Source organism: Heliconius melpomene, chromosome 9 (genome assembly GCF_056956725.1).
Source record: "Heliconius melpomene rosina isolate 202511_hmr_F chromosome 9, ASM5695672v1, whole genome shotgun sequence".
NCBI lineage: Eukaryota > Metazoa > Arthropoda > Insecta > Lepidoptera > Nymphalidae > Heliconius > Heliconius melpomene.
In genome coordinates, this window is record NC_140397.1 from 8,293,170 (window position 1) to 8,319,406 (window position 26,237).

General features: G+C 34.5%; 2 protein-coding genes across 2 annotated transcripts in view; one reads left to right on the forward strand and one right to left on the reverse strand.

Moving 5' to 3' along the window:
* Nucleotides 1–234: 234 nt before the first annotated feature.
* On the reverse strand, nucleotides 235–10,523 carry BBS5 (Bardet-Biedl syndrome 5 protein). The gene is made up of 7 exons (XM_085190274.1): nucleotides 10,418–10,523; nucleotides 9,880–10,028; nucleotides 4,009–4,186; nucleotides 2,262–2,352; nucleotides 1,795–1,941; nucleotides 1,162–1,353; nucleotides 235–615 (listed from the first exon to the last, which is right to left on the reverse strand). The coding sequence occupies exons 1-7, from the start codon at nucleotides 10,480–10,482 to the stop codon at nucleotides 400–402; spliced, it is 1,038 nt and encodes a 345-aa protein (XP_085046400.1). The 5' UTR covers nucleotides 10,483–10,523; the 3' UTR covers nucleotides 235–399.
* A 625-nt stretch (nucleotides 10,524–11,148) lies between these two features.
* The window catches only part of LOC146536465 (nephrin-like), a 141,799-nt gene continuing 126,710 nt past the window's right edge, over nucleotides 11,149–26,237 (forward strand). The window contains exons 1-2 of the mRNA XM_085189824.1: nucleotides 11,149–11,303; nucleotides 12,183–12,262. The gene's annotated coding sequence lies outside the window, so the exon portion shown is untranslated. The remainder of the gene's footprint in view (nucleotides 11,304–12,182; nucleotides 12,263–26,237) is intronic.

The window sequence follows — 26,237 nt, forward strand, 5'->3', positions numbered from 1 at the left end:
CTGTAAGAATGATCAACAAGTGTGCACAATATTTTTATGACATTTAGCAATGGACCTAATACAAATTATTGGTTTAAATAAACAATACCTACAACTTTTCTTAAAAATAATCAAATTGCTATAAACAAAATAAAATAATAGTCTTAAAAATAACAATAAATATACTTTATTGCTCATAAAAATAATAAAAAAACATACAACTTTATGAATTATCAATAAGTACAATAAGGCCTTATGGTTTTCCAGACAACCTTCGGATTTTGGAGGTGCACAAAAGTGGGCGGTGCAATAAATAGAATATTTATAAGTAAAAATACATTAAGTTCATAAAATATAAATAAATAAATATATATTTATTAAGATATAATTTTATTATATTAAATATAATTTCCAAATATTTCAATTCGTTGTTTGAACTTCAAAAAGGCTTTTCAGCGTAAAACCCGCTTTCAACGGTTCAATGGCTAAACCTAAATAAGGACTGTACACTGGTTGTTTTATTTCTTCCTGATTATGTGCTTGTTGGGATGCTAAGTACAAACTAGAGCCCATTTCCCCTCGAGGTTCTCCAATTTCTTCTAATTCTTCTAAATCGTCGTATGTTGGCTTTGATATCTATAAAAAAGGTATAGCTACGTTTATTAAATTATTATAATTAAACAAAACTAAAAAAATAAGCTAGCTTCACGCTGTCTCCCTAGCAAGGTAGAGAGAGCGCCACTCCGTCTCTGCATACCTCGCCTCGTCGACTGTTATCAACCTCGTCATACACGCCCTACGGGAGCTCCTCATGCTTATTACGTGACCTTCCTCCAGCATCTTCCTTCCTCAGGTCTCGGCTTGGTCAACCGAGCTCTTCCTCTTACCTTTCTTACCGCTTTTACCGCTTATGTATAAATAATAAATATTAAAATAACAGACAGAAACAACTCATCTGTACCTATAACCAAATTAGAGTAAACATTCTCCAAACCCTGATGACAAATTCTATTATTATAAAAATGAGAGCAAATTCCAATCTTTTATACAGAATGTGATTCTAGTTTCTAGTTTAAAACACCTAGTGTTTCCCTTTGCCTACTCTGCTATATGCGCAAACAGCACGAAGCTAAACAAAGAAAGTATACCCATCATACGAGTAAATATCATCAACATTAATACCTCATTTTCCCAATTCATTTCAACACCGAAGACAGGTTTTTCAGTATATGCTTGATGCAGTGTTTGTAATTCCTCGAGTAAAGGGCGCAAACGTTGTTTAGGATCTGCCCTGAACCCCAAAACGTAAGCCCCAGATGTCGGTCTGATCATTATCACTAGTGCATCACCGAATTTGGAGTCTCGTATCGATATCTGTAATTGAATTAATATTGTTTAGACTAGTCTAGAATGCATATTCGCATTTACCTGTGGCTTCGTTCATATGGTCTTAAAATCCGCAAAAGAGTAAAGTCGTAAAAGTCCGTGCAAAGTGGAGTAGGTTGAGTAGGAAGGCAGACCCTGGCAATAGACGGGATTAATGCCAGGAGGAAGAAGAACTTATATAATTAACTTATCGAGAAGGGATCAGTTAGAGATTTAAAATGTATTACGTGTCATAGACCAAATTTACTTACTTCCATTTGACTACGGGAGAAATTCTCGAGTCCGCCATTCAACACATTATTCAAAATGTGGGCGGTGCGTGGGGAACGGAGTGTCTATACACAAGCTTCCCAGCTTCCCTTTATCCATATATATACGGGATACACTCAAAGCTACAAAAATTTGAAAAATAAAACAGAGAAAACATACACTCTCTATAGTAATATAAGGCATGGAAACGTTAAAGGCTTCATTGATGTCTGCGTACCAGACAACTCTCACGTTGCTGACGATCATCGTGCCAAGGTTGCCGGATTCACTTGACAGGTTCCATATTCCTTGCTCGTGGAGGCAAATCTGTAATTACAAAGGAATATAAATAGAAACATATAGTTTCTATTTTAATACAAAAAGAGACAGTCGTGGTGCAGCTCGATGTGGACTACCGCCAACACATAACGCCTCGAGAATACGGCGGAAAATAGGGAACCGTTCACGTAGAACGCTAAGTTCCCAGATTACCTTTGCCTACCAATCCTTACGCGGGATACAGCGTGAATTGAAAAGTGAAAGTAGTAAATATTATTTTTGTTTGGGTTACTTACCAATTAGGCTTAGTTAGTATTTAATATATATTTAAAGAGTCAACAATATTTCTTAAAATTTCAAAGAGTTACCTTTTCAAGAGGCAGCATATGCAACTGTTTGTTGTGTACAATCGCACCTCTCAGTTTTAGATCACGGTAAAGTCTGGAGGACGCATAAGATCTGGTATCAGATAAAGTTCATTTAATTTGGTGATTAAGACATAAAACGATTTACAAAAGTAAACGAAATCCTACGTGTGGCAAGGTAGGTAGAGGGAGCATAGTGTTAAGACATTCCGCTCCTCACTTTCTATCGAATTTTGGAGGCCTTGCTTGTTGGGTAACGGAACTAAAAGCCGTGCTTTGCCTCATCACCAGAGCGAAGAAATGCCACACACCATGTAACACGCCATGCCCTGCCCCATAACTTGCATCAATCATATAGTTAGAAAAAAAATACACACTTTAATCCTGTACTAAAAAGTATATTAGCGTTAACTTAAATGGTTTACCAGTAACCTCTGAAAATTTCCACTATTTAGGTTCTGTCTCCATCATCATACCAGGTCAATTATATCATATAATTTTAGTGTCAACCTTAGCTATCTATAATTGCCAAGTTTAGTGATAATTAAAAATGAAGACATCGTGGCGTAGGGGCAAGTTGTTAGTTCGATTCCTACTTACTACGGGAGAATATGGAAAACGTAAGTGTCTCAATAAGAACGGAATGTCTGTCTTAATTATAGGTTCCCGGGTTCCCTCTGTATTCTCTGCTGTGCGAGGTTGAGCGTGAATCTGTATGTATATTCATAATTATATAATTATTTCTTCTTCTTTAATTATTAATTCAGCTTCTTAGATTTTGCTACTTAGTGGTAAGTAGCCCATCGTGGTACAGTGAGACAGTAAACGTATTGATTATGGGTTCGACTTCCACTAATGAAAAGAGAGGAAATTTTTATTATTTATATCTACACTTAGATATTTTATTACCTCGTATTTTAATAACCAGGATTTTACCTATATACCAGTCATGTAATGAAAGAAACATGCGAAGATAAAAGGAAAAATAAATGATATATTACAAAGGCTTATATTTCATTCTAAGAAAATGAATTTGTGATGAGAATAATGATAATATAATTGTTTCTAAATTTCATTTAACGGTGTACATACATACATATTATGTTTGTATGTATATATTTATTATACAAGAAACATGTTAATATTTTTGGGATAAGTAAATTGTATTCGTTAATGAGTCTCAGTGTTGTACTTGAAAAATATGAAAAATGTCTATTATTTAGTAAGTAAAATAAGAAAATTCTTTACTAATACACATTTGATATAAGAAATAAGCAAATTATTATTTCTTTTTTTTAGCTTTACGCTGTATCCCACACATAGTAGCACGGGCGTGGTGTGGGGGAACTCTTCTGTTTCCTGCTGTCCTTCGAATTCTGGAGACATTGCGTCTTGACACCAGAGCGAGAATAAGGATGATTATTTCTTGTCTTAAGATAATAATAATAAAAAAATAAAAATGCTTTTATCCGATATTTTATTTAGCTACACGCTATATCACTCATATAGCAGCGTAGGGAAGGGTTGAGGGAACCTGGGAAGCTAATGTTAGGATACTCCATTCCTATTAAAACACTTCCGTTGACCGCTTCTCGCTGAAAGAGGCATCGCGTGTTGATGCGTGCGTTTTTATCTTTTATGACGCCTCTTATATAAGAACGATGGGTTCTGGTGCTCTCAAGTCACCTCAGTGACTTCTTTTTCTCTCTCTCTCTCTCATTAAGGAAGGCTGTAAGTAAATTTGACTTACTTATAAATTCCAGTAACGGTAGTATAATGTCTCACGCAGTTCGGCGACAGATTAGTAAAAATGAACTCGTATCTATTTTTACTGTACGCAGCCAAAATAATTAGTGCTTGCGTCGTGCCTCGTAGACCTGAGTTGACGATTTTAGTGTTTATAGATATGACGCAGTTGAAGCCGAGAGCTGAAAAAAGATATAAAAAATTATATTCATTTAAGATTGTTACAGCTTATTTAATTAAGTCATTATAAATATTAATAATTAAAATTAATTTTTGATTTATTATGAAAATTTACATCTGTGAGGTCTGCGTTTGGGGAAAATTAGTTTTGTTTTCAACTTCATAGCAGTAGCAGCAATAGTAATTATAAGCAGGATGGGTAGAGGGAACCTAGTGTTAAGATATTTCGTTCGCCACTTTCTTACGAATTTACAAGACATTGTGATTTGAGTGGCGGAACTTAACGCCGTGCTTTACCTTGTTACCAGAGTGAAGAAATGAAAATATTAATAAATTCTCAATATTAATAACTTCATTCTCCCGAGTGGAATCCGACCCACAACTATTGCGTTTACAGCCACACTCTTGTGCCACGAAGGCCTCTGATGAAAAAGTTGAACTTTATTCTAATGAAGCCAGTGGCCACTCTTGATGCATATTCCCACTTGAAGAAATTAAATATTTAGTATTCACTTTTATTTTCTCTCTTTGGTAACGAGAAAAACCGCCGCGTTTCCGCCACTTAAATGCCTCCGGAATTTGGCGGAAAGTAGGGAACGCAAGTGCCTTAATGGGAATGACAAGTTAACATTGGGCAAAAAGAGTAAATATGATCGTTCGTGGAATGATCATCTTTTGTTTTAGCTACGTTCATCTTTTTATAATTACATTCTATGTCGTTTATAGCAGGTTAGGTGGGTAGGCTGCAAAATTTTCAAGACATGCTGACTGGCACAACTCAGAACAGCGCTTTGTCTTGTGATTGAGCAAATAAAAATACTTATTTCTTTTTAATGGAATCGAACCCATGACCGTCTTCTTTGTGCTTCCGTGTAATGTGGGTTATAGCGTAAAGCTGAGATAATTATTTATTATTAGATCAAAGACATAGATTTATGCCTTATTATAAGCCTGAATACTCTATGATGTTATCCTATTATCGGGATTAGAGAAATGTTTACAACCACACCGTATTACAAATTTATTGGATATTAAGGTGGTTTCGTTTGTGTAAAGCCAAATAGATATCAGTTACGATATATAGTACCTAATAAATAAATTAATGTTCAATGTGGTGTTGAGTGGTGGAACTCAACGCCGTGCTTCGATTAACAGAGCGGGAAAATAAAAATAAATTAAGCATAAACCTTCCCCAAAGTGGGGATCGAACCCACCTTCCGCCAAACTCTAAATGTATCGCGTGTTGAGTGATGTAACTCAACGTTAATAGAGTGAAAAATGAAATTATTAAATATTCAATTTCCTCGAGTGGGAATCGAATTCACAACCTATCCCCTATTTGTGCCCCTGCGCCACGAGAGCGTCTAAATCATAATATAATAATATTTATTCACTTCAGATAAATCGTTCGTTATTTCCAAGTACTTAATTCTAATTGGAGTTTTTTTTTTCGTGAAGACGAATAACAAAGCTATTAGAGTAAAGTAGGAAGAATTATGAAGATATCAATTAGAAATAATTAAATTGTACAAAGAATGTTTTTGATCTTAAAAGATTCCTACGTCCTTCTAATTGTAGTAAATTGATGCGGAGGCTGCGTATAATGATCAAAATTATACATATTTTGATTTTTACTTAAAAAGGAAAGGAAATCTTTTTTTTAAAAAACATATAATTTTACGGGTTCGTATCCCGCTACGTTAAAATTTTTATGTTTTCTAAAAGGTATGTAAATATTTTTTTAAATCAATATTTTATTAAGGTGTCGAGGTCAAAGCACGGTGTTCAGTTCCGCCACTTAGCACGAAATGCCTCTAGAATTCCGCGGAAAGTGGGGAACGGAGTGTCATAGCACTAGGTTCACTCTGCCTACCCTACTGTGTAAGCGGGCGTGAGGGGGCGCGAGAATGAGAGAGAAGAATGCAACATTTTAAACCAGTGCAAAGTGAAAAAGCCAGACCAGATTTTCTTTTTTCTGTTAAGGAAGTGCGTGAAAATAGAAATATTTTGATCTTTACCATTTTCCGTCCTCTTATAATTATAATTAATAAAATTGATTCAAGGGCTGCTTTATTTAATTATTAAAACAAACATTTTAAAACGAATTTTTTGTTATATTTTTGTTGTAAAATTTTGCTAAATTACTTTATGTTAATTAAGTGATATTTTTTTGAACTTCATGTTTTAGTCAACATTTTATAGCTCCATCCTGTATCTCGCATATAACAGGGAAGGCAAGGGAACCTACTGTTAAGAAACTCAATTCCCCACGTATCGCCCAGTTTTCGAGATACTTATTCTGGTACCAGGGCAGGACAAGGAAAATAATTCAATCCTTCAAGAGGAAATCGAACTTGCAACCACCGCGTTAACAGTCAGAAGCAGTGTACCACAACAATCTAACCCAAAAAAGAAATATGTTTAGCCCTTATCTAATATAATAAACGAGTGAACCCAAGAGAGGACGCTAGTCTATCAATAAATATACTGTGCATTATACACAGGAAGCTTTAGAATAGGTCAGTAATAGCACACAGCGAGGGTCAAGAGAGCAATTTCGAGTCTATATGCATGCAAATATTGGCGAATGGAATTCGGAAGCGATTCGATTGTGCTTAAAATTGATTTTCTATCTGGAATGTTTCGATAACTTCGTTAAGTGGTTGTTTGTGTTGACTTCATTTGTTATTTCTTATTCAAGAAATGGGCAAATTTTCAATTGTAATTGATAGCTAAATATCAGCAACTGATCGTTTGAATATGTTTATAATTACCAATTGATTACTGTTGTGTTCTCCCCACATACTCAAGATTAAATGTTAATTGCAATTAACCTGACTCTGTTTATTGAAAGAACTGTAGAGAAAGAGTGGTGTTTAATAAGTAGTATACTTACTACTACAACTTATTTTTATTAGTGATCCTCTTTCCACCACAGCTTATATTAGATAGCAAAGGACGACCAGAAAACTTAAAGAACTGTAAAAAAATAGGCCTGAGGCTGATAGCAGCAGTGGAGCAGTGGCAGAAGCATGTGGTTGTAAAAGCGATAGCTTATGGGTTTAATTCCCACTCAAGAAAATTTAATATTTTAATCTTCATGTCTTCGCCTTGGCGTCGAGGCAAAACCACTGAACACAGAGTGTCTCCAGTAGCGTATTATCTCGAAAAGTGGAAAGTAGAGTATCTTAACACTAGGCTCCCTTTGACTACTCTGCTGAGTGAATCAAAATTAGTATTTATATTCTCAAGAATATTTCCAAAACTGAAAATAACAAATTTCTCGTTCAACTTTTTTTTTTATAAAACGTACGAAGAACATTTTCTCTTAAAGCGTTTAATTCTAAAAATCCAACGATACTCACGATTACGGTAATTTAGATGTAATTACAATCTCGATGAGTTCCTCCCTCTCTATATTAACACTGGGAAATGGTATACTACGGTGCATGTTGATTGAAGCAGTATTTGCAGTCTATTTACTTTAAATAGAGTGGGGGAGAGCGGGGCCAAAAGTTCCGATTTTTTTTTAACCTCAAATATTGCTACGAATACTTGATTTTAGTATTTATACAATATAATCAAATTCAACTTACATATCTAGACTTGCAATTAAAACAGTAATTTGGGGTATTCTTTGTAAGACTTTTTTATTATGATTTTTTTTATGACTGAAGTCGGAAAGTAACAACTTACCCCGACTTGGGGCAAGTTGTTAACAGGCCGGGGTAAATTGTTACCATATTTTTAAAGCTATTATTTTCAAAATAAAAGACAAAAAATAATCGAACAAAGCCTGTTTATTTAAGGAATAATCAACAGTATCATAATAATTACCAGGCGCAAAATCAAATCTTTTTTAACCGACTTCTGTAAAAAAAGGAGATTATCAATTCGACTGTTTCTTTTTTTTATGTATGTTACTTCATAACTTTTGATTAGGTGAACCGATTTTGATGATTTTTTTTTTATTTGAAAGGTAGTGCTTCCCATGTGGGAACCAATTTTTTTGGTCTATCTTTGACAATGTTATCTTTGAGAAAATCACATAAGTATTAAATTTGTATTTGTACGTGTGCGACAAAATGACGAATAACTCAATATCACGCCAACCGATTCTAATGATTCTTTTCTTATTTGAAAAGATACACTTCAAGGATAGTTTGATGAAAGTTTGGTTAGGTTCTGATTATAAAATCCGGTCAAAATTGAGAAAATTTGTATTTATTTTGGTAAATATTAATTATACTGGAATAGTTACAAGGGAAAACTTTGTTAAAATTATTGTCAGAAGTAAGATTCCCCATCGTTGCATTTCTTTTCAACCAACCTCAAAAAAGAAGTTTTCATTTTCAAGCGTCTTCAAAAAAGGGAGAGGTTCCCAATTCGCCCGAATATTTTTTATGTATTTTCTTGTTAATATACCAAAATGTTAGTTTCCACAAAAGTTTTACATATCACAACAGATGTCACTCGTTAACAACCACTACCACCACAACCAACACTCGTTTAAGAAGTATCTCTTTTAGGTTACTTATCACTTAAAATCGTAAAAAGAAATAATTTTGAACAAAAAAAAACGAACCGAAAAACAACGGAACTAAAAAATAAAAGATAATTTTACATAAAATAAGACTTATTTTGATTTTGTTAAACCAAAATAATAAACAAAAATGTTATACCTTTAGGTTTTCGCACTTAATATGTATATGTAATTCTTTGGTAACAGTTTTTATCTTATTCCTGCAATCTTTGAAAACTACATACGCTGCTTTTTGCATCAACTCATATGACACATAACCTCGAGTTGATTTCCGAGCATAAGTCCGCATTTTACAAAATTACAATATTTTTTAGTATGAAAAATTACAATATTTACATCCCATTATTGGTACAAATGAATTGGCGAAAGTTTTTCGTCACAACTACAGGTCACAACATGCCCCAAAAAAAGGGAATATCTAGCCCCAAAAACACGTGTTGAAAAAAAATGAAATATAAATAAGACATAGAAAATATAAATAATTTACAAATAGTGTTCCGAAATAGTAGGTAATATAATGTAAAAAAAACACTAACATACTCGAGGCTAATCGTTAAAATTTGTGAGATAGACCAAAAATATGAAATGCAAAAATATTTACAATCGTGCACCAACGACACCCGTGTGCTATTCCATTGGTTTCGGGTGCCACTGGATTGTTCAATATGCTGGCCATGGGTGCGCTATCACATTGCATTTCACTATATATTTGCTAAATATTCCTATCACTTTTCTCTGCGAAATTATTTCCATCGGAACAACTTACCTCGGTAACTTTTAGCCCCGCTCTCCCCTAAGGTAAAATTGAAATTTTTCCAGATTTATGCTGTAACCCGCATATAGCAGAGAAGGCTGCGGGAATCTAGTGTTAAGACACTCCCTTATCCATTTTTGGCCAAATTTTTGATACATACTTGTTGAATGGCGAAACTTAAAACTACACTTTATGTTGTTACCAGAGACAATGCAATGGAACCCACAACCACGTGTTTAACAGTCCGATGTTCAAAGTTAAATCTTGAGAGTCTTATATTTGAAGAGTTTGTTTGGATGAACGGGCTAATCTCAGGAACTATTGGTTCGAATTAAAAAAAGAAGGTTTGGATAAGTTATGGAAATAGAAATTGTAGAAATAAAAAAATATAAATTTACATAAGTTAATCCTAGGTGACGCCAAAGAGTGCCAGATGATCCTCAGATTAGTGACAACCAGCCGCCCTTTCATCCCGCGGTTGCCCTTCGTGTCTTCTATCGGCTCTATTCTGTCAAACACTTTTTCACCAGATCTCAGTTTTAGGTATCTGAAATATAATATTAATGAAACTATCGAAAGTTACCAATATAACTAACTAACTTTAGTTAAGAAATAAATAGAGATTTGTTTTTGTTTTTTTTTTTAATTTAAAATGAATGTGCCTAAATAAATACTAACATTGAAATAAGCAAATTTTAATCAACACTACATGCGAATATATTGTCTTATATTAAAAAATAGCGTAAAGCGTTTAATATTTTCCAACAAGATAATATTAACAAAAAATAGCAAAACCCAATTTCTCTATAACAATTTCAACAAAAATATTAACATGTATGACAAAGTTATTGACGAAAGTGAGTCCAAACAAAATAAACAAGTTGGCTGAAGCCTATAGCGGGCTAACGGGCGAGGCGTACTAAATAAATATCTCACTCAAAAGGTAAATCGAATAGCACTTCTCGGTCTTCCCACACGACATCTTTTTTAGCTTTCGACATGTTTATTTGGAAGAAAAAATATTCAGTATAAGTAATATTGGTAAAGTGTTCAACCGTCGCTATGACGACGATGTACAAACATACAGCCAATGTATCGCTTTTATATCTTATTTCTTTGATGATAATACCTATAAAATATGATATCAATGATTCTTTTCATATAATAGAAGTTATAAGTGATGTATTTCTATTTAATATTTTTTATATTTTTGTAAAGAATTTGATTCTTTTGAATTTGTTCCTTTTATCTCAATTAGACACAAATTGTAAATATAAACATGTAAAATATATAAAGGTAGTTTTTTTAATATTTATCTGTTATTTTATTCATGAAATAAAGTAAAAATCACATTAACAATTTCACTTTCTTGGACAAAGGATTTCATAGTCAATTCCAATCTTATTATATCTAAATTGACCTTTCACTAAATTAATTCTAAAAGGAAATTCGAGGTTATATAAAAGAATGTCTTTGTTAAAATAAAACGAATAAAATCGTCGGAAAAATTTATTTTCAAGACCATTTACCATTTGAATAAACCTTGTTTACTAAGTTAAAGCTTATTAATAACACAGCCTTTGTCACCGGAATTGACGAAGAAAAATATTTGTCTATGCCAACCCGCATAAACAAGATGGCCGCTTCCCGCCAATAACTTTATTATGTCAGTGTCAAGTTAAAAAGTGTTTAAGTGCAAGTGACGAGTTTCTAATTGATAGTAACATCTTAAAAGCTATTTAAAAGCCCAATTTTATAGGATTTGTCGTCTCCCGACATCTTGTTGTGAGCTTTGTCGCCATTTTGATGATTTAGTTGGCGGGTAATTGTTTTGACGGTGTCAGTTAAATTAGATTAATTAATTTAACGTCGTTTACGTTATATTGGGAATAATTAGTTAATAACTTCGGGCCGTCCTGGTGTTCGAAGCGACACAGCGCGCGACTAAGTAATTCCGACAGTAGTAGGTTCGATACTTATTCCGAAGATGAAATATTTTAATTTCCCATTATTAACAGTATAAAGAACGGCATTGAGTTATCAATCAACCGTCAATCTACATGCCCACTCGAAAAATTGGGCGGTGCGAACGAAGATCTTCACTATGTTCCCTCTGCCTACCCTGCTGTATGCGGGATGCAGCATGAAAAAAATTATAATAAATAAATATATTTAAAGGGGCTTAAGTTTACGTGTTTTTAAATTTACGTTGTATCCCGCACGTTGTAGAGTGGACAGAGGGAACCTGAGAACCTAGTGTTAAGACACTCCATTTCTATTGAGACATACTTTAATGGCGTAACTGAACGCCGCGCTTCATATGGGAATCAAACCCACTATCTACAGTATTTACAGTCGCAGGCGTGGCGTCACAATGACTACAAGATACCTAACAACAATATTCACCAACAGTCAACAGTAAAAACAACAATAAATTAATTTAAAGCAGTATCATTCTCATACACTCAGCTGTATCGTTCAAACGGCCACAGTCCTCTCTCTTAATGGCTTAACCGTAAAAATGATGGAGCTGGGATCGTAAAAATCGCTATATTACCCTATTAAACGCTTAGGCAGAATTTTTTTTTATTTCCACATATTTGAATTGACAACCCCTTTTGAGTACCGTTAATACTTAAAGGCTATTGCTGCTGTTTTTTTATATATAAGTTTTTTCTTTTTTGTTTTTTTTATGGAGAAGGGCAAGGCAAACGAGCGTTCGGGTCTCCTGATGATGGGCACCGCCGCCCACGACCCCGTGCAGCACCAGAGGAGCTACAGGTGCGTCCAGTTTATAATTTTATTTCTTTATATACCTAAATAAAAGCTTTTTTTAGCTTCCCCCTGTATCCTGCGTGACACTCCGTTCCCGTTAAGATACTTCCGTTTTCCATTTTAAGTCGAATTTTGGAAGCATTGCGTGTTGGAAAATGAAAATATTAAATGTTTAATTTCTTTGCTTAGAATTGAATCCACAACCTATCGCGTTTACAGTTGCACGCTTGGGCCAATACGCCACAACGGTCCTCATTACATAAAGTGTCCTTGGAGAGTTTAGGGGAGCACTATAAGAGGATTTATCAAAATTTCTATTGAAACGGGAGGAAAACATAATTTTCTTACATCACAAAAATATTATATTGTTAAGAATATTTTTGCACCTTTGCAAAGAGAGTATTGGTTATATTTAAAAAAATTAAAATGTTATTTCACATAAGTGGTAGTCCAAGATTGGATTTTTTCTTATTGGGTTTTAGATTTGAGTCCCGCTACGTAAAATGTTTTATACGTTATCTAAAAATATGTTTCTGCCCTTAGTGTAGAATTATACATAAAAAAATTAAGCCCTAAACGTTGTGCCCTAAATTTGTACAAATCTCCCTACAGTTGCAAGAAGTGTATGTATAAGAACTAAGACATACTTACTTGTAAGATCGTACTTGATAAAAACTTAACATAAGATTAAATACTTTCTTATCAAACGTCAATCTTATCTAAGGTTTGGACGAGATTTTTAGTTTCCAAGAGGCGCGGGTTCGAGTTATGTCCAGTTTTTATACGTTTTCTTATAATAAGTGTTGATTGTGTTCGACTTAGAGAACTGTGTTATATAATATTGTCGTTCCTTCGGTTCGTTCTTCGACATAGATTTGTGCGTTAACCACTAAAAATCGAAGCTAAAAAATACCCTATTTGTCGTGTCTTCTTAAAAATGTAGTGCAGTATATCCAGGTCTACAAGAAACCCCCCATGAAGCGAAAGATTCGTGAAAAATCAAGTAAAATTTTGTTATTTAAGCAGTTTTTATCAGAAAACTAGTAAAATAATTAAAAAAAAGTCAAAAACATTCCAAAGCTAAGGAGTTCAGCCATCAAATATTATAATTAATTTAATTTCTCAGTTAAATTAAATCCATCTAACTTCCTTCAAAATAATAATTCCGAAAAGAATTTAGGATTCAAAGATTACCTTACCTTTAGGTTTTTTAGCAAATTTCTTTGAATTTTGGACCAAGATCTTATTTTCTTTGGCTAAAGTTTATTTTTCGGTGTTCAGCCCCGTTCCTCGACTTGCGGCGGATATAATTGACTTGTGTAATTAAGTTAGACGACTTTAGAAGTAGGTAGCGGCGGGCAGATGCGTAAAATTGTCCAATTAAAAGTATTAACGAACATTTGCATTTAGCCCTTTCTTCTATTGTTTTTTGAAGATGTAGAACTCAGGCTTAGGTTGTTATCCTTGTGTTATCCAGGGTAATTATATAATTGTTTCTTTGTTACTGTAACGAGTCTAGAATTTCTTGAATTGTTGTAATTTTATGTGGATTTTTTTTGTCTTCTTTTGAAATTTACAGCAGAATGTTTATTTAGGTGGACGTTTATTAGCATATTTATGTAATAGTTGCAATAGGTATAACGTGACGACGTTAGGTTTCGTCATACATTTATATAAATAACAAAAGGACGAACTGACTTACCGTCGTTTCAATTTTCCATTAAAAAGAATAAAGAGAAGATTATTACAGCCAAGATTAGCCAATAAATAAGTTTTCCAATTTCCGCCTAAATTCTACACTACTTCTGATTCTATTCTGTTCTGCTTCTATGACTGTTCTTGAATTATGCTGTAAGGAACGTGTGAATTGTATGTTAAAAAGAATTCATTTAAAAATTGACATTATCTAAAAATTGAAAATATAAATCAATATATACATTAAAGCGTTTATACTCTGCCTCCATTCCATTGCGCCAAGGTGATTTCAATCTTATAATATGTTGAAACACCTTCCCCACGTGGCGTCGTGTACAAATAGTAAACATTGTAAATGAAAAAGGCAGGTTCCCTCACTCGTTATTTTTACTTCCCTCCGTTTATTGCACCAATAAATAACATTAGGGGTTTATGAGCCGAATAAAACGCGCAGACCTGAATTTTTAACAGTCAATACCTACTAGGATATACTTTTTCTTTTACAGATACAGCTGGAGCCTAAATTTTAATTTTACATTTTTTTTGCTATATCTCGTACTAGCGGCCCACTCGCGGTTTCACCCGCGTGAACTATGGTTATTATTAATTTCTGTCTCCATGGCTACGTCCTAGTGACGTCTATGCAAAATTTGACACTCCTAGCATTTGTAGTAACGAAGTTTCATACAAACTTTCAACCCCAAAAACAACCCCTTAGAAGTCGAATATTGCAAATTCCCGTCTTAGCGAGCACCTACGTCCTATAAGTAACTCCTATGCAAAATTTGAGATTCCTAGCTCTTGTAGTTTCTGAGATTTCGTGATGAGTGAGTGACCTTTCGATTTTATATATATAGATGTATAGCAGTGTAGGCAGAGAACGTCGAACGTAGAACGTCGGTATTCAACGCCGCTTATTGTTCTTACCAGAGTGAAAAAATTAAACCATATTTCCCCGAGCGGGACCGAGGATCCTTAATTTGCCTGAATTGTTTAGCTTTAATTGTAAAGTTTCATCTAAATCCATTTAGTAGTATTTGTCTCATGTACTTACTTTCACATTTCTAATATTAGTAGGAAAAGTAGAATTTCTAAATTAAAAAAAAAAAAACGTTATTCTGTCAATCAGCTAATTAAGTAATTTAATTAGGAACACTTTGTAAGTGTGGGGTGAGGGACGTAATAAGTTTTTATTACTACATTGCAGAAAGCTTCTAAGAACGGTATTAAAAGGTCATTTCATTAAGCTTGCCCAAAAATTCTCTTAGTCCACTCTAAGTCTTATTAGCTGGAAACTTTTTAGTGATTAATATATTTTATATACCTAGTTGTTGAGGCCTTTATGGCTCAGTATCAAGGAGTCTGATTGTAAATATGATTGTGAGTTCGATTTATATATCTTCGGTGGTTGTGATCGCCAACGCCAATCGTGGCGCAAAAACACAAGCGTGCGACTGTAAGCGTGAGGTTGTGGGTTCGATTCCCACTCGAGGAAATGGAATATTTAAAATTTTCATTGGGTCGGAAATTGAGCGGAAAGTGGGGAAAGGAGTTTTAATATTAGGTTAACTTTATAGGGCCCACTTTTAACGGACTACAAACAGCTAGTGTTAAGAACTTCCTTTTTTAGTTTTCCCCCGGAATTTGTGCATTATACAATGTTTAATGGCGGAACCTAACGACGCACTTCTCAAATTAAAAAGACAATCATAACAAAGTATAAACTAACAGATCAATGATTTGGACCAATTTCATAATTTCTTAATCACCAAGACAAATCTGTCCACAAATTTTCTATATGAATGGCCACTTATTCTAAATTGGCTTAAAAATGTCTAATTATTTCCCTCGATTGAGCTGGAGAACACTTAGCACAGCCAAGTATTTATTGTCGTACCGAATTATACTTCAATTTGCATGCAAATCATAATGCCGCTTATATTTCTTTTGTTTGCCAATTTTCTTGTTTGGAGGAGCTCGTAATTCTGCTGGTGCCATTATTAAAATCGGACCAGGTTAAGCACTTCGGACCAGGTTGCTCTGATCTGGAAGGGTAGGTTCTGTTGCTGTAGTTTCGATAGTTATGACTAATCAACATTTTGGATTAATTTGAGTAATCTGATGCTACTAGGGGCTTCAATTATAAGGACTTCGATAAGACGTTCTGGTGGCAGAATCTGATGACATTCTTTATTTAATTTGGCTATAGATACAGCTACGAGTATGTATGTTAATACCTACTAATTTTTAAGATTCAGGGTAGGCAGAGGGAACTTGGGGATCTAAGTTAAGGCATACGCTTAATTTTAAACATACGCAAACAACGGCCGTTGCCATTTTTCTTGCTTATAAGGAAATTAGAAAAAAAAACAAAAGAAAATATTAAATAAGTGAAAACTCATATTTTTTAACAAAATTTTAATCAAGTACCACCTGACGGGGAAACGTGTATTATTGAGGGGGTTTCCCTTTTTGTGAATTATTGGATAGAGTTGCCAGGACGAGTTAAAAATTTTGTTTTCTTTTTGGCGGAATGGACCTATTTGTAAGTTTTTTTTCTTACACATTAAATAGAATAATAATAGTTATGCTTAAAGATATTTTTTTTTCGGAATTTGCTTTCTTCTATATAAGACTTACAAGTAATGAAAAATAATATACAATATTTATAATAACCCAATTAAGACTTGCACTTGTTTTTCCCTCGACAACATGTCTCCTCTATACATACCACGAAGTCAAATTTTCGTTAGGATTTTTAGTAAGCATTAATTCTAAGCATTTTCTAATAATTTTTCCTAACCCCATTTAACGTAAACGAAGGTTTAGAGGCCAGTAAACGGTTGCACGTTTGATACCCACTCTGGGGAGTCAATTATTTTTATTTCGTTACAAGACAAGAGAAGAGAAACCGCGGCGTTGAGTTTCGCTATTCAATACGAAATATCTTAAAAATGGAGTGGCGCGTAACGGACGGAGTGCTCTGACACTAGATTCTCTCTGCCTATCCTAGTGTATAAAGAATACAGCGAGAAACTAAAATAAAATAAAAGAAAAAACACATTATTTTCATAATACAAATCAGTTTTTCCAAATCAACTTAAACAAATATAAAAAAGACAAAATTCAAACGAATGCGGGCGAAGACCGGCGCGGCGTCCCACCGTTTATATGGCTTATTTTTCATTTACAAAGAAAATGTGATTTCTCTTATATACCCATTACCTGTTGTCAGAAACTAAGTTTGCGGAATGAAATGAATATAAATTTTCGCATACTTTGTTTTATTTTTGGGGTCGAATGTAATTTTAAAAGGCCATTTTTGGGTTGTGCTTGCGTCGCGTTTTTGTTGTTTTCGCTGAATCTTTAATTAGATAATTATGATTTTATGGTTTATTTATGACATATATAGAGAGAGGAGGGTTGGGTACCTCTCCAATTTCCGAGATATATTGTGTTGAGTTACTGAACTTATCGCCATGCTTTGTCTTCTTCTTTCAATAGATAACAATTCATACTCCTCTTTTAAAACTGTGATGGCCTATTAAACCACGGAATCTCTCCAGTTCTCGCGTCTTTGCAATATTTTGCTTCTGTGCAACTTCGATAAATGGACTATCCAATTTTTTTTTATATATGAATAGGGCTTTCGATAATATATTCCCTCTAAATTGATTCGAACTCGCAACCAACGCAACATCAACAGAAACGAAATTAACACTAAATAAAATTAAACAAAAACAAACTTTAAATAAGTCTAAAAACATTTACAGTATAATTGGAGCTGAAACTTTTTCTTTTATTTGTCTACTAATCAGTTTCAGGGAACTGAAAGCCACATCGTCGGAATTAAAAAAAAAAAGATTGTCTTTAAATAGTCTTTGTGAAATGCTGACTCTGCTACGCCGTTGTGCGATTAAAATGCATTGTGTATTTTAGTTAGTTTTGTTGAAATGTTAGACAGGTCGTAGGTTCGATTTTTTGTATTTTTTTTCAGCTTACAGAAGGACATAGACAGAGGGAACCTAGTGTTACGATACTCCATTAACTACGCTCCGCAGGGTTTCGGAGCATTTCGGGTTTTTTTGGAGTAATTGTAGCATTTTTTTATTATTTTCAATAAGAAAAATAATCTAAATTTAGTATAATATGACTATTATAACTAAGTAATATCTGTAACTTATATTACCTATAGGTACACGCTGTAGTGCGAGGCCGTAGTAGCTCAGCAGCAACTAGTTACTGTAAAAGGTTTTGGGTTCGATTTGCACTCGGGGATTGAAATATTTTCATTATCTCGCAATGATAAGTGCGGTCTTGAGTTCCACTACTTAAAAAAAAATAGGTGGTAAAGTGGGATGACAGATGTTTTAACACTAAGTTTTCTTTTCTACTATATACACAAAAAGTGGAGAAAAAGGATAAATGTCCTGTGATATGAATTATATTTGTGAATAGCATTACTTAACTTGAAAGTGCCTTTCAGTATCTATTTGTAACAAAATATCTTGAAAATTGAACATATTGAAATAGTATTTTTGTACTCAATGGTGTAGATGTAGGGTATTAGATATTTTTAACAATGATTGTTGTGGATTTTTATCTCGCTACGGACCCCTATTGTTGTAATGTGACACTACGTTCCCATTAAGACACTTCTGGTCCCCAATTTGTGGTGAATTCTGGAGGCATTGCGGCAAAGCATGGCGTTAAGTTCCGTGATTATCTCTCTCTTTTTTCCATTTAAACATGTTCGTTACCAGGGCCATAAAATGAAAGCATTAAAAATATATAATATTTCTTTTTAAATAAATGAAAATGTAAGAACTGCAGTGTCTTAATGAGTACGGAGTGTCCTAACATTAGGTTCCCTCTGCCCACCCTATTATGCAAAAAAGACCATGAAGCTGCTTAAAAACTAGATAAAAGTAGAAAAATACACATAATGTACATTATTTGCATGACATTCTAACATAAACAAAAGTTAGTACAATTTTTACTTTGTCTGGATGTTTTTGCGAGTTATTTATGTTTTAGTATCGTGACAATAGCATTTTATATGACATTAAACATGTTTACTAGAGAAGCTTACAAATATTGTTTTTTTTTAGCTTCATCCTGTATCCCCAATGTAGCAGGGCAGAGGGAACCTAACGTGAAGACACTCCATTTCCCACTTTCTGCCGAATTCTAGAGGCATTACGTGTAGAGTGGCGGCACTCAACGCCGCACCTTTTAATGTCGGAGGACGGAATGTAAACAAACCGTTGAGGCTGTCATTGTGCAGTGGTACGTCTAATTGTTAACGCGACGACGATTGTGGTTTCGAATACCAACTGGAGTAATGATTACATTTGATTTTTTTTACTTTAGTAGATAAAATAAGGCGTTGAATTCCGCAATGTCTCGAAATATAGACGGTATGTGGGGGACAGAGGTTAGGTAGCTAAGGTTCCTATACCTACACTGTTATCTGTGGGATATAGTGTGAAAATTAAAAATTTATCTTTGTATTTGAACCCAAAATTATCGTATATAAAATCTATATTTCCAATATTTTAAAGCAATTACAAAATATAAGCAAAACCAAATACTAATACTAGTATAATAGATGCTGTATCGGTCTCGACCAGCGCGAGAATAATCAATTAGGTGTATATATTTAACAACAAAAGTTACTCGTAAATACTTTAGGATGTTGCTTCTATTTATAGTTCCGTGCGGTTTTTGTATATCAAGTTATTTTGGGTAAAAAATATTTTATTTATTAGCTTTACGCTGTATTCAGCACATAGTAGGGTAGGTGAGGGAACCTGGGAACCTAGTGTGAAAATACTTTGTTCCTATTAACACTTTTCTGTTTTTAACTTTTCTGGAGGAATTCTAGAGGTATTGCGCAATTCAACGCTGTAACGAATTAAAATGTAATTTATTATTAATTTTTGTGTAAGACTATTTACTGCTAGGTTATGCTGCTATTAAATAAAAAATAGCTTATATTATTTCACTAGGGCCATCGTTTTTACGGTTCCATACATAAAAAGGAAAAACAGAACCCTTATAGGATCCGTTTGTCCGTCTGGCAAGATCACTGTCTCAATCTTGAATCTCTGAGATCTCTGTTCTCTGTCCACCACAACTTTTCAAGACATTACATTTTAACGGAACTAAACGCAGCGCTGTGACTCGCTACCAAATTAAAAGAAGAATATAAGGAATATTATTATTACAAAAATCAATACCTATCTATGAATATTGTATGAAACAGTAGTTACGGAATACGGACAGCCGGCGCTATGATTGATGACCAAACTTGATTATGCTTATTCTTTAAATGCCCAGAGTGCAGGTGAAAACAAAATGTCGAGAACTTCTTGAAAAAATATTTTATTAGTATCAAAAAGTATTGAAAACTCAGTAGAAGTCATGGCTTCGTTATGTGTAGAGGTTCTAATTCTACATATAAAAAAAAAAATACAGTCGAATTGATAACCTCCTTTTCTTACAGAAGTCGGTTAAAAAAAACAACTTCCACATTTTCCTGCGAATCAGGATTATAATTTTGTTTTTATAATATAGCAAGTTATCATTTTCTCGCTATGGCAACAAAACCCTTGCGGCGTTGAATTCCACGACACAACACGCTGTATCTGAAATTCGGGCACAAAGTAGAGAATAGAGAGTCATTACTCTAAGTTCTCTCTGCTTTCCAGTTATATGTGGAAATGCAGCGTGAAATTGAAAATAAATAGCAGGCACTAATTTAAATTAATATTAATAATTGATTACAATTTCACAAAGACATAGCTTGTTATAAAGCAATAGTAATTTTATATTTTTTTTAGCTTCACGCCCTATGCACTGAACCCACAACTGCCGCGTTCACAGACAGCCTTTCCACTATGCCAAAAGGCTGTAATTTAAATATATTAATACAAAATATTTTAATTACACCGTTAATAGCCGCTAAAGTCGTAAACACGACGGTCGTTGACATCACATGGTACTAAAATGTCACCACCCCGACAGACATTTTAGTATGATTTAAAAGGTATTTTTTTAATATAAACAAATAATATAATTAGGGGACTAAAGGTTTGAATCCCATTTTCGTTACTCAACACGCAATGTCTCCAGAATTCGGCAGAAAGTCTTATTTTTACAGAAAATAGGAAAGGAAATGTCTTAATTCTAGGTCCCCCTGAATTCCCTTCTGTATTTTGGGGTGTACAGGCTATAAACAAATTAGTAAAAGACAAATTGACACCGTGCAGTGGGAATTAGTACTGCCAGCAATCAATTACGTATAAAAAGTACTAAGTCAGGGTGAGCGGGTGATTCGCAAATAATTGATGTCCGTTCCAAGCGTAGTCTGTTGCGGACGTAAATAGATAGCATAGTTTTTTTTTGGCTGGATATAGTAGGTATATGCGGAGAGAATTATTTTGTATCACTCCGTTTCCCCATTTTTTGTTTTTCAGCTTTACGCAGCATTCCGTCTATAGTAGCGTAGACAGAGGGAATCTGGGAATCTATTGTTAAAATACTGCTCCCCACTTTCCGCCGAATTCTGCAGACGAGAGGAAAATATTAAATATTTTATCATCGCGAATGGGAATCGAACTCACAACATGTCACGTTGTGCCCCTGCGTCACTCCTGGCTTCTGAAATCTTACAAGATTCTATGATTTCAGAGGTCAGTCACAACAATTCTTATTGGATTATTGAAAATTGAAAGAATGGAATCCATAACCATCGCGAGAGAGAGCCAGACGCCGTATCGCTGCTCCATGACGACCACTTATAATTTTTAATATATGGACCGTTTATTTTGAGAGTGGTGTAAGTCCATTTTCTTTTGTTTCGAGAAAATTAAAGATTAGTATGTCGATGATTATGCAATTTCATTTACCGACGGATTTTAAGTTGTTCAAAACATGGGTTTTTTTTGAGAAATTTAACACGGACTAGTTATATATAAAAAAATTACATTAAATTAAGCATGAATTACGTAATAGCTCATTTTTCTCAAAAATGGACTTACACCACTTTCAAAATAAACGGTCCATATATTTGTTTATATACTAAGATACTGTACTTCCAAAATAAGTCTACCACAGTGAAGTAACTCGCGTTTTGTCGCCATCTTTTTCAAGCTTGCGGTCAAATGGGATTTCTTTCTTTATTTTTGTGATCTTGACGCTATAGAATACAGCCAGTTCAGGACGTGGACAAAAGTCTAGGCTTTTAGGAAGCCTTAAATAAATTCAAAGAGTACGGTCAGTAAAGACACGTTTTTTATAAAACACGCTAGCTACGAAAGTGTCCATAGCTGCTATAGTACGAGCTAAGGTGATAGGGATGTACAATGTACGTTAGGTGTATTTTTTCTAAATAAAAATAATATATTTTGTGGCCCTCGCGTAAAGTATCTAAATGAGAATTAATTACTGTCAATCTCCTTGCCGAGGTACAAGACAAAGCACGGCGTTTAACTCCCCCACTCCAGACGTAATGTCTGGGAAATTCGGCAGTTTGTAGGAACACTGACAGAATGGAGAGCTTTGGTTCATACCAGAGTCAATGATTTTGAGAACTGTCGGCGTTGATAGCTAGATGCCAGGCACATTGAATTGAAGGACAGACTATATAGAAGACTATATAGAAGGTGTGCTTCCATAACCTAGAGATGAAGCAATTGCCGTGACCGAAGTCGGTCTGGATCTACTATATTATATACTTAATTTACCATACATTTTATTTATTTTAAAATTCACCAACACAGGATATGAACGGACGACCATAGGAAGACCACATCCATATCAACCTTTTTAAATGTGAATATGAAACATTTCGGTGTTAATTCCTCTTGTGAACATGGAACGGTGGACAGGTGTTCGTAAATAATGTATGGAGTCGAAAGGTCGTCAGGAAATGTCAGAGGAAAGTTAACGGGGTCAACTGTTTAATGATACACTATGGTTGGAATATTATTAAAGTTTAAAGCTTGAGTGTGGTCGCGACGAGTGTGGGTTCGGTTACCATTCGTGAGAAAGTTAGTTTTCATTTTTCTTGCTTTGCTAATGGAAATTTCGCCACTTAAGACTCAATCGCTCGATTTGGGTGGAAGTTGGGGAATGGAGTCTGTTAACCTTATGTTCTACCTATCCAGCTATGTACAGGATGATGATACTACGTGAGGTTAAACGAATATGGGACAATAACCCAAGACGAGACAGAGCGTGTTGTTGAGTTACGCCACTTAAGAAGTGGAAAACGGAGTGTGTGACGGACGAATGGACGACCTTCAGCATTATGTGTTGATTGGCGAAACTTAACGCCGCCTCAAAAAAAACGTAGAATCATAACAGGTGAAAATATTTTTCCATTTACTGAGATGTACAATTTGTTAAAAATGTTTTTTTAATTTTTGCTATAACAGCTGTTACCAATAAGTAATTATAATTATAGTGATGATAAGTGGATGTGGCGGAAAGAGAGGGTTCGAATCTGGCTGACATTAAATTAGACTGTCCTAGCACAGTGGGATAGCGTCGGCCTGTAAATGCGACAGTTATGGGTTCTATTACCATTTGCTGAATGAGCTATATTTATTTATTAGACAAAGCGTACTGTTCATTTCCGCCCCCAACACGCAATTGTTTAGAATATGGGGCGGTAAAGAAGGGAAACTGACTTTAACACTGGGTTCCCTAAAAAAAATTACCTAATCAGTTTTTCTACAATTTCAAAACTCACGAGTGCCAACCCTAATAACCAGTCATACATCTATCGTTTTGAGTAAATAGTGACCCTAGTAAACGAACATCTAAGCCACGTTGGGGTGCTGACGCCGGTGACGGCCCCACAAATCGCTTCGCCTATCGCGACGACCCATCACTAACCAACAGATGGCGTTCGAAGTAAATATGAGTGAATTTGGTGATTTACGTGGTTTTTATATATATGTCTTTTTCTTATAATAATGTAAGTAGTTTTTATTGATATGCCATTTATTTAGCGGATTTAAGGCAGTTTGAAGATAATAAATTATAATTGTCAGGAATCAGGAGTTATCCTATGAAAAAAAATATTATGGAAGGAAAAAGGTGATATTCTAACACAAAGAAGAGAAGATGTTAAAGTTAATCAATCTTTTTTTCAGTTTCACTGGAACTCAACGAAGACCTGAAAAGAAATAGCATTAGAAACTCAGCGCGATTCTTTTTTAACCGACTTCAAAAAGAAGGAGGTTATAAATTCAACTGTTTTTTTTTTCGTAGTTAATATTAAATATAAATTATTTAGTTAAATTAAATCAGTAGTTCACTAAATGATGTGGTAACATAAAAACTGTGGAGTAAAGTTCCACCACTCAGCACGCAAAAATACGTGTCTTAATATTCTCTTCTCCCTGTTCTCCCTCCATGTTCCCTCCGCTTACCCTGCTGTATCCGGGATACTGTAGTTACTAAAAAAAATAGCAATTCTAAGCACTTTAGTAACCTAAAGTGAGGACGCCAAAACAATAAACATTTATTTATACATCATAAATCTTAAAATGAAGATTAGGTAATCTTGCCAAGCTCCGACGTGACTTGGAAGTGCTAAAATTATAAATGTGCTATATTCTAGTTCGTCGTGGTAGAATGTACCTATATATTCATCTTGGATTTGAACTTGGGACTTTCACAGCGTTAATCCTTTAAATTAATTTGGAAGATCTTTAATGACAAGCATGGCACAAGCTTGCGTCTGTAAACGATTCCCATTCAAAAAAAATAATATTTACACTTCTATGCCATGGTAACGACGCAAAACGCGATGTTAAGTTTTGCCAGGCAATGCCTCTGGACTTCAGTGGAACGTCTTTCCTTCAACGAAAGTGTCTTGATAGGAACGGAGTTTCTTCATACTAGCTTCCCACGTTCCCTCTGCCTACCCTGCTATGCCGCTTGCAGATTCGTTGCAGTTTCGGTTAAATATCCACTTGAGTCAAAACCTTTGTCAATTTCAACCAGCAAACTCCCTAATCAATATAACATAATCTAGCATTACACTAGCATCGTACAAACTACATATAACAAGTAGCTCACCCTGTATCATTATTTTAGCTTATTTCTAAGGTTAGTAGAATTAGCGGAGAAACAGATAGCGGGCGGTAAATCTCCCAGACGTCCTTAGACTTGAGATTAGGTCTAATCTTCAGCTACGTGACTTTAAGAGACGTTGTGTATTCCACTTAACTTAAAGCGCTATATAGCTTAAATTTCTTTTTTATAGGATTTAAGTAGGTATTGAAAATATTTTTTATAACATTTTTCATTTATTTTCGATTCCCGATCACGATATTTTAAATTTCAGATGTGAATGACACAGTAGAATAGACAAAGGGTGTTAAGAGACTTCCACTTAATTTAAAGCGCTATATAGCTTATATTTATTTTCTATATGAATTTATGAACGTATTTTTATTTATTACAATTTTTGGGCTCCACATTATATTCGGTATATAACAAGGGTAATGGTAACCTAGTGTTAAGACACTCTTTTCCCTTAATTATCGATACATTGTTGAGTGGCAGAACTTAATGCGATATATTTTGTTAGCAGAGCGAAAAAATAAATATAAATGATTCTCCCGAATGAAAACCGAACCAATAATCGACGCGGTTGCACAGTCAAACGCTGCGCCACGACAGCCCTAATAATATTAAAATAATATATATTTGTCGGAATTTGTAGTACTGAGGTGGTTCCGGAACGCCAGCGCCATCTGTTGGCGCTCGACAGAGTTAGTGTTTTGCATCATTATGGAAGGGGCGAGTCGAGGCGTTGCCGACGGACATCGACTCACTTTGTGTTTGGCGGTCGGCCGGTGCAGACGGCACTGAAACTGTCCCGCGTTCCGTGCTGTGTATCTACCTACTGGGATAGCGATAGCTGCTTTCTTGTGAATTGGTTACGGTGTTGTAATTAATTCGTAATATCACAAATTATGTTTACATTATCCACGGAAGCCCACTGTAGATCGGGTACTCAAAAACTATGTGCGCGGGAAATCCACCCAACTCCGACATATTAATAGCTTTTTAGTGGATGCAATCCTAAAATAGTGTGCGACGTTACAAATAGGTTTAAAATGTAATTAACTGCATTCTAGTCACATGTCCAAGTTCAAAATAAAGTTAAAATAATAACTATAGTTGAGTTAGAGAGTACGTTTAGCACATACTCGTATGTATTTAAAAGCAATATTTTCTAGCTACGATTGTGGGTTCGATT

What these genes read in the sequence shown, in the direction of transcription:
- BBS5 (XM_085190274.1), bottom strand. Translation starts at nt 10,482, where the DNA reads ATGTCGAAAGCTAAAAAAGATGTCGTGTGGGAAGACCGAGAAGTGCTA. An exon ending in CTATTCGATTTACCTTTTGA is followed by an intron (nt 10,029 to 10,417) that starts GTGAGATATTTA and finishes ATTATATTTCAG; the next exon opens with ATACCTAAAACTGAGATCTG. An exon ending in GTCACCTAGGATTAACTTAT is followed by an intron (nt 4,187 to 9,879) that starts GTAAATTTATAT and finishes ATCTTTTTTCAG; the next exon opens with CTCTCGGCTTCAACTGCGTC.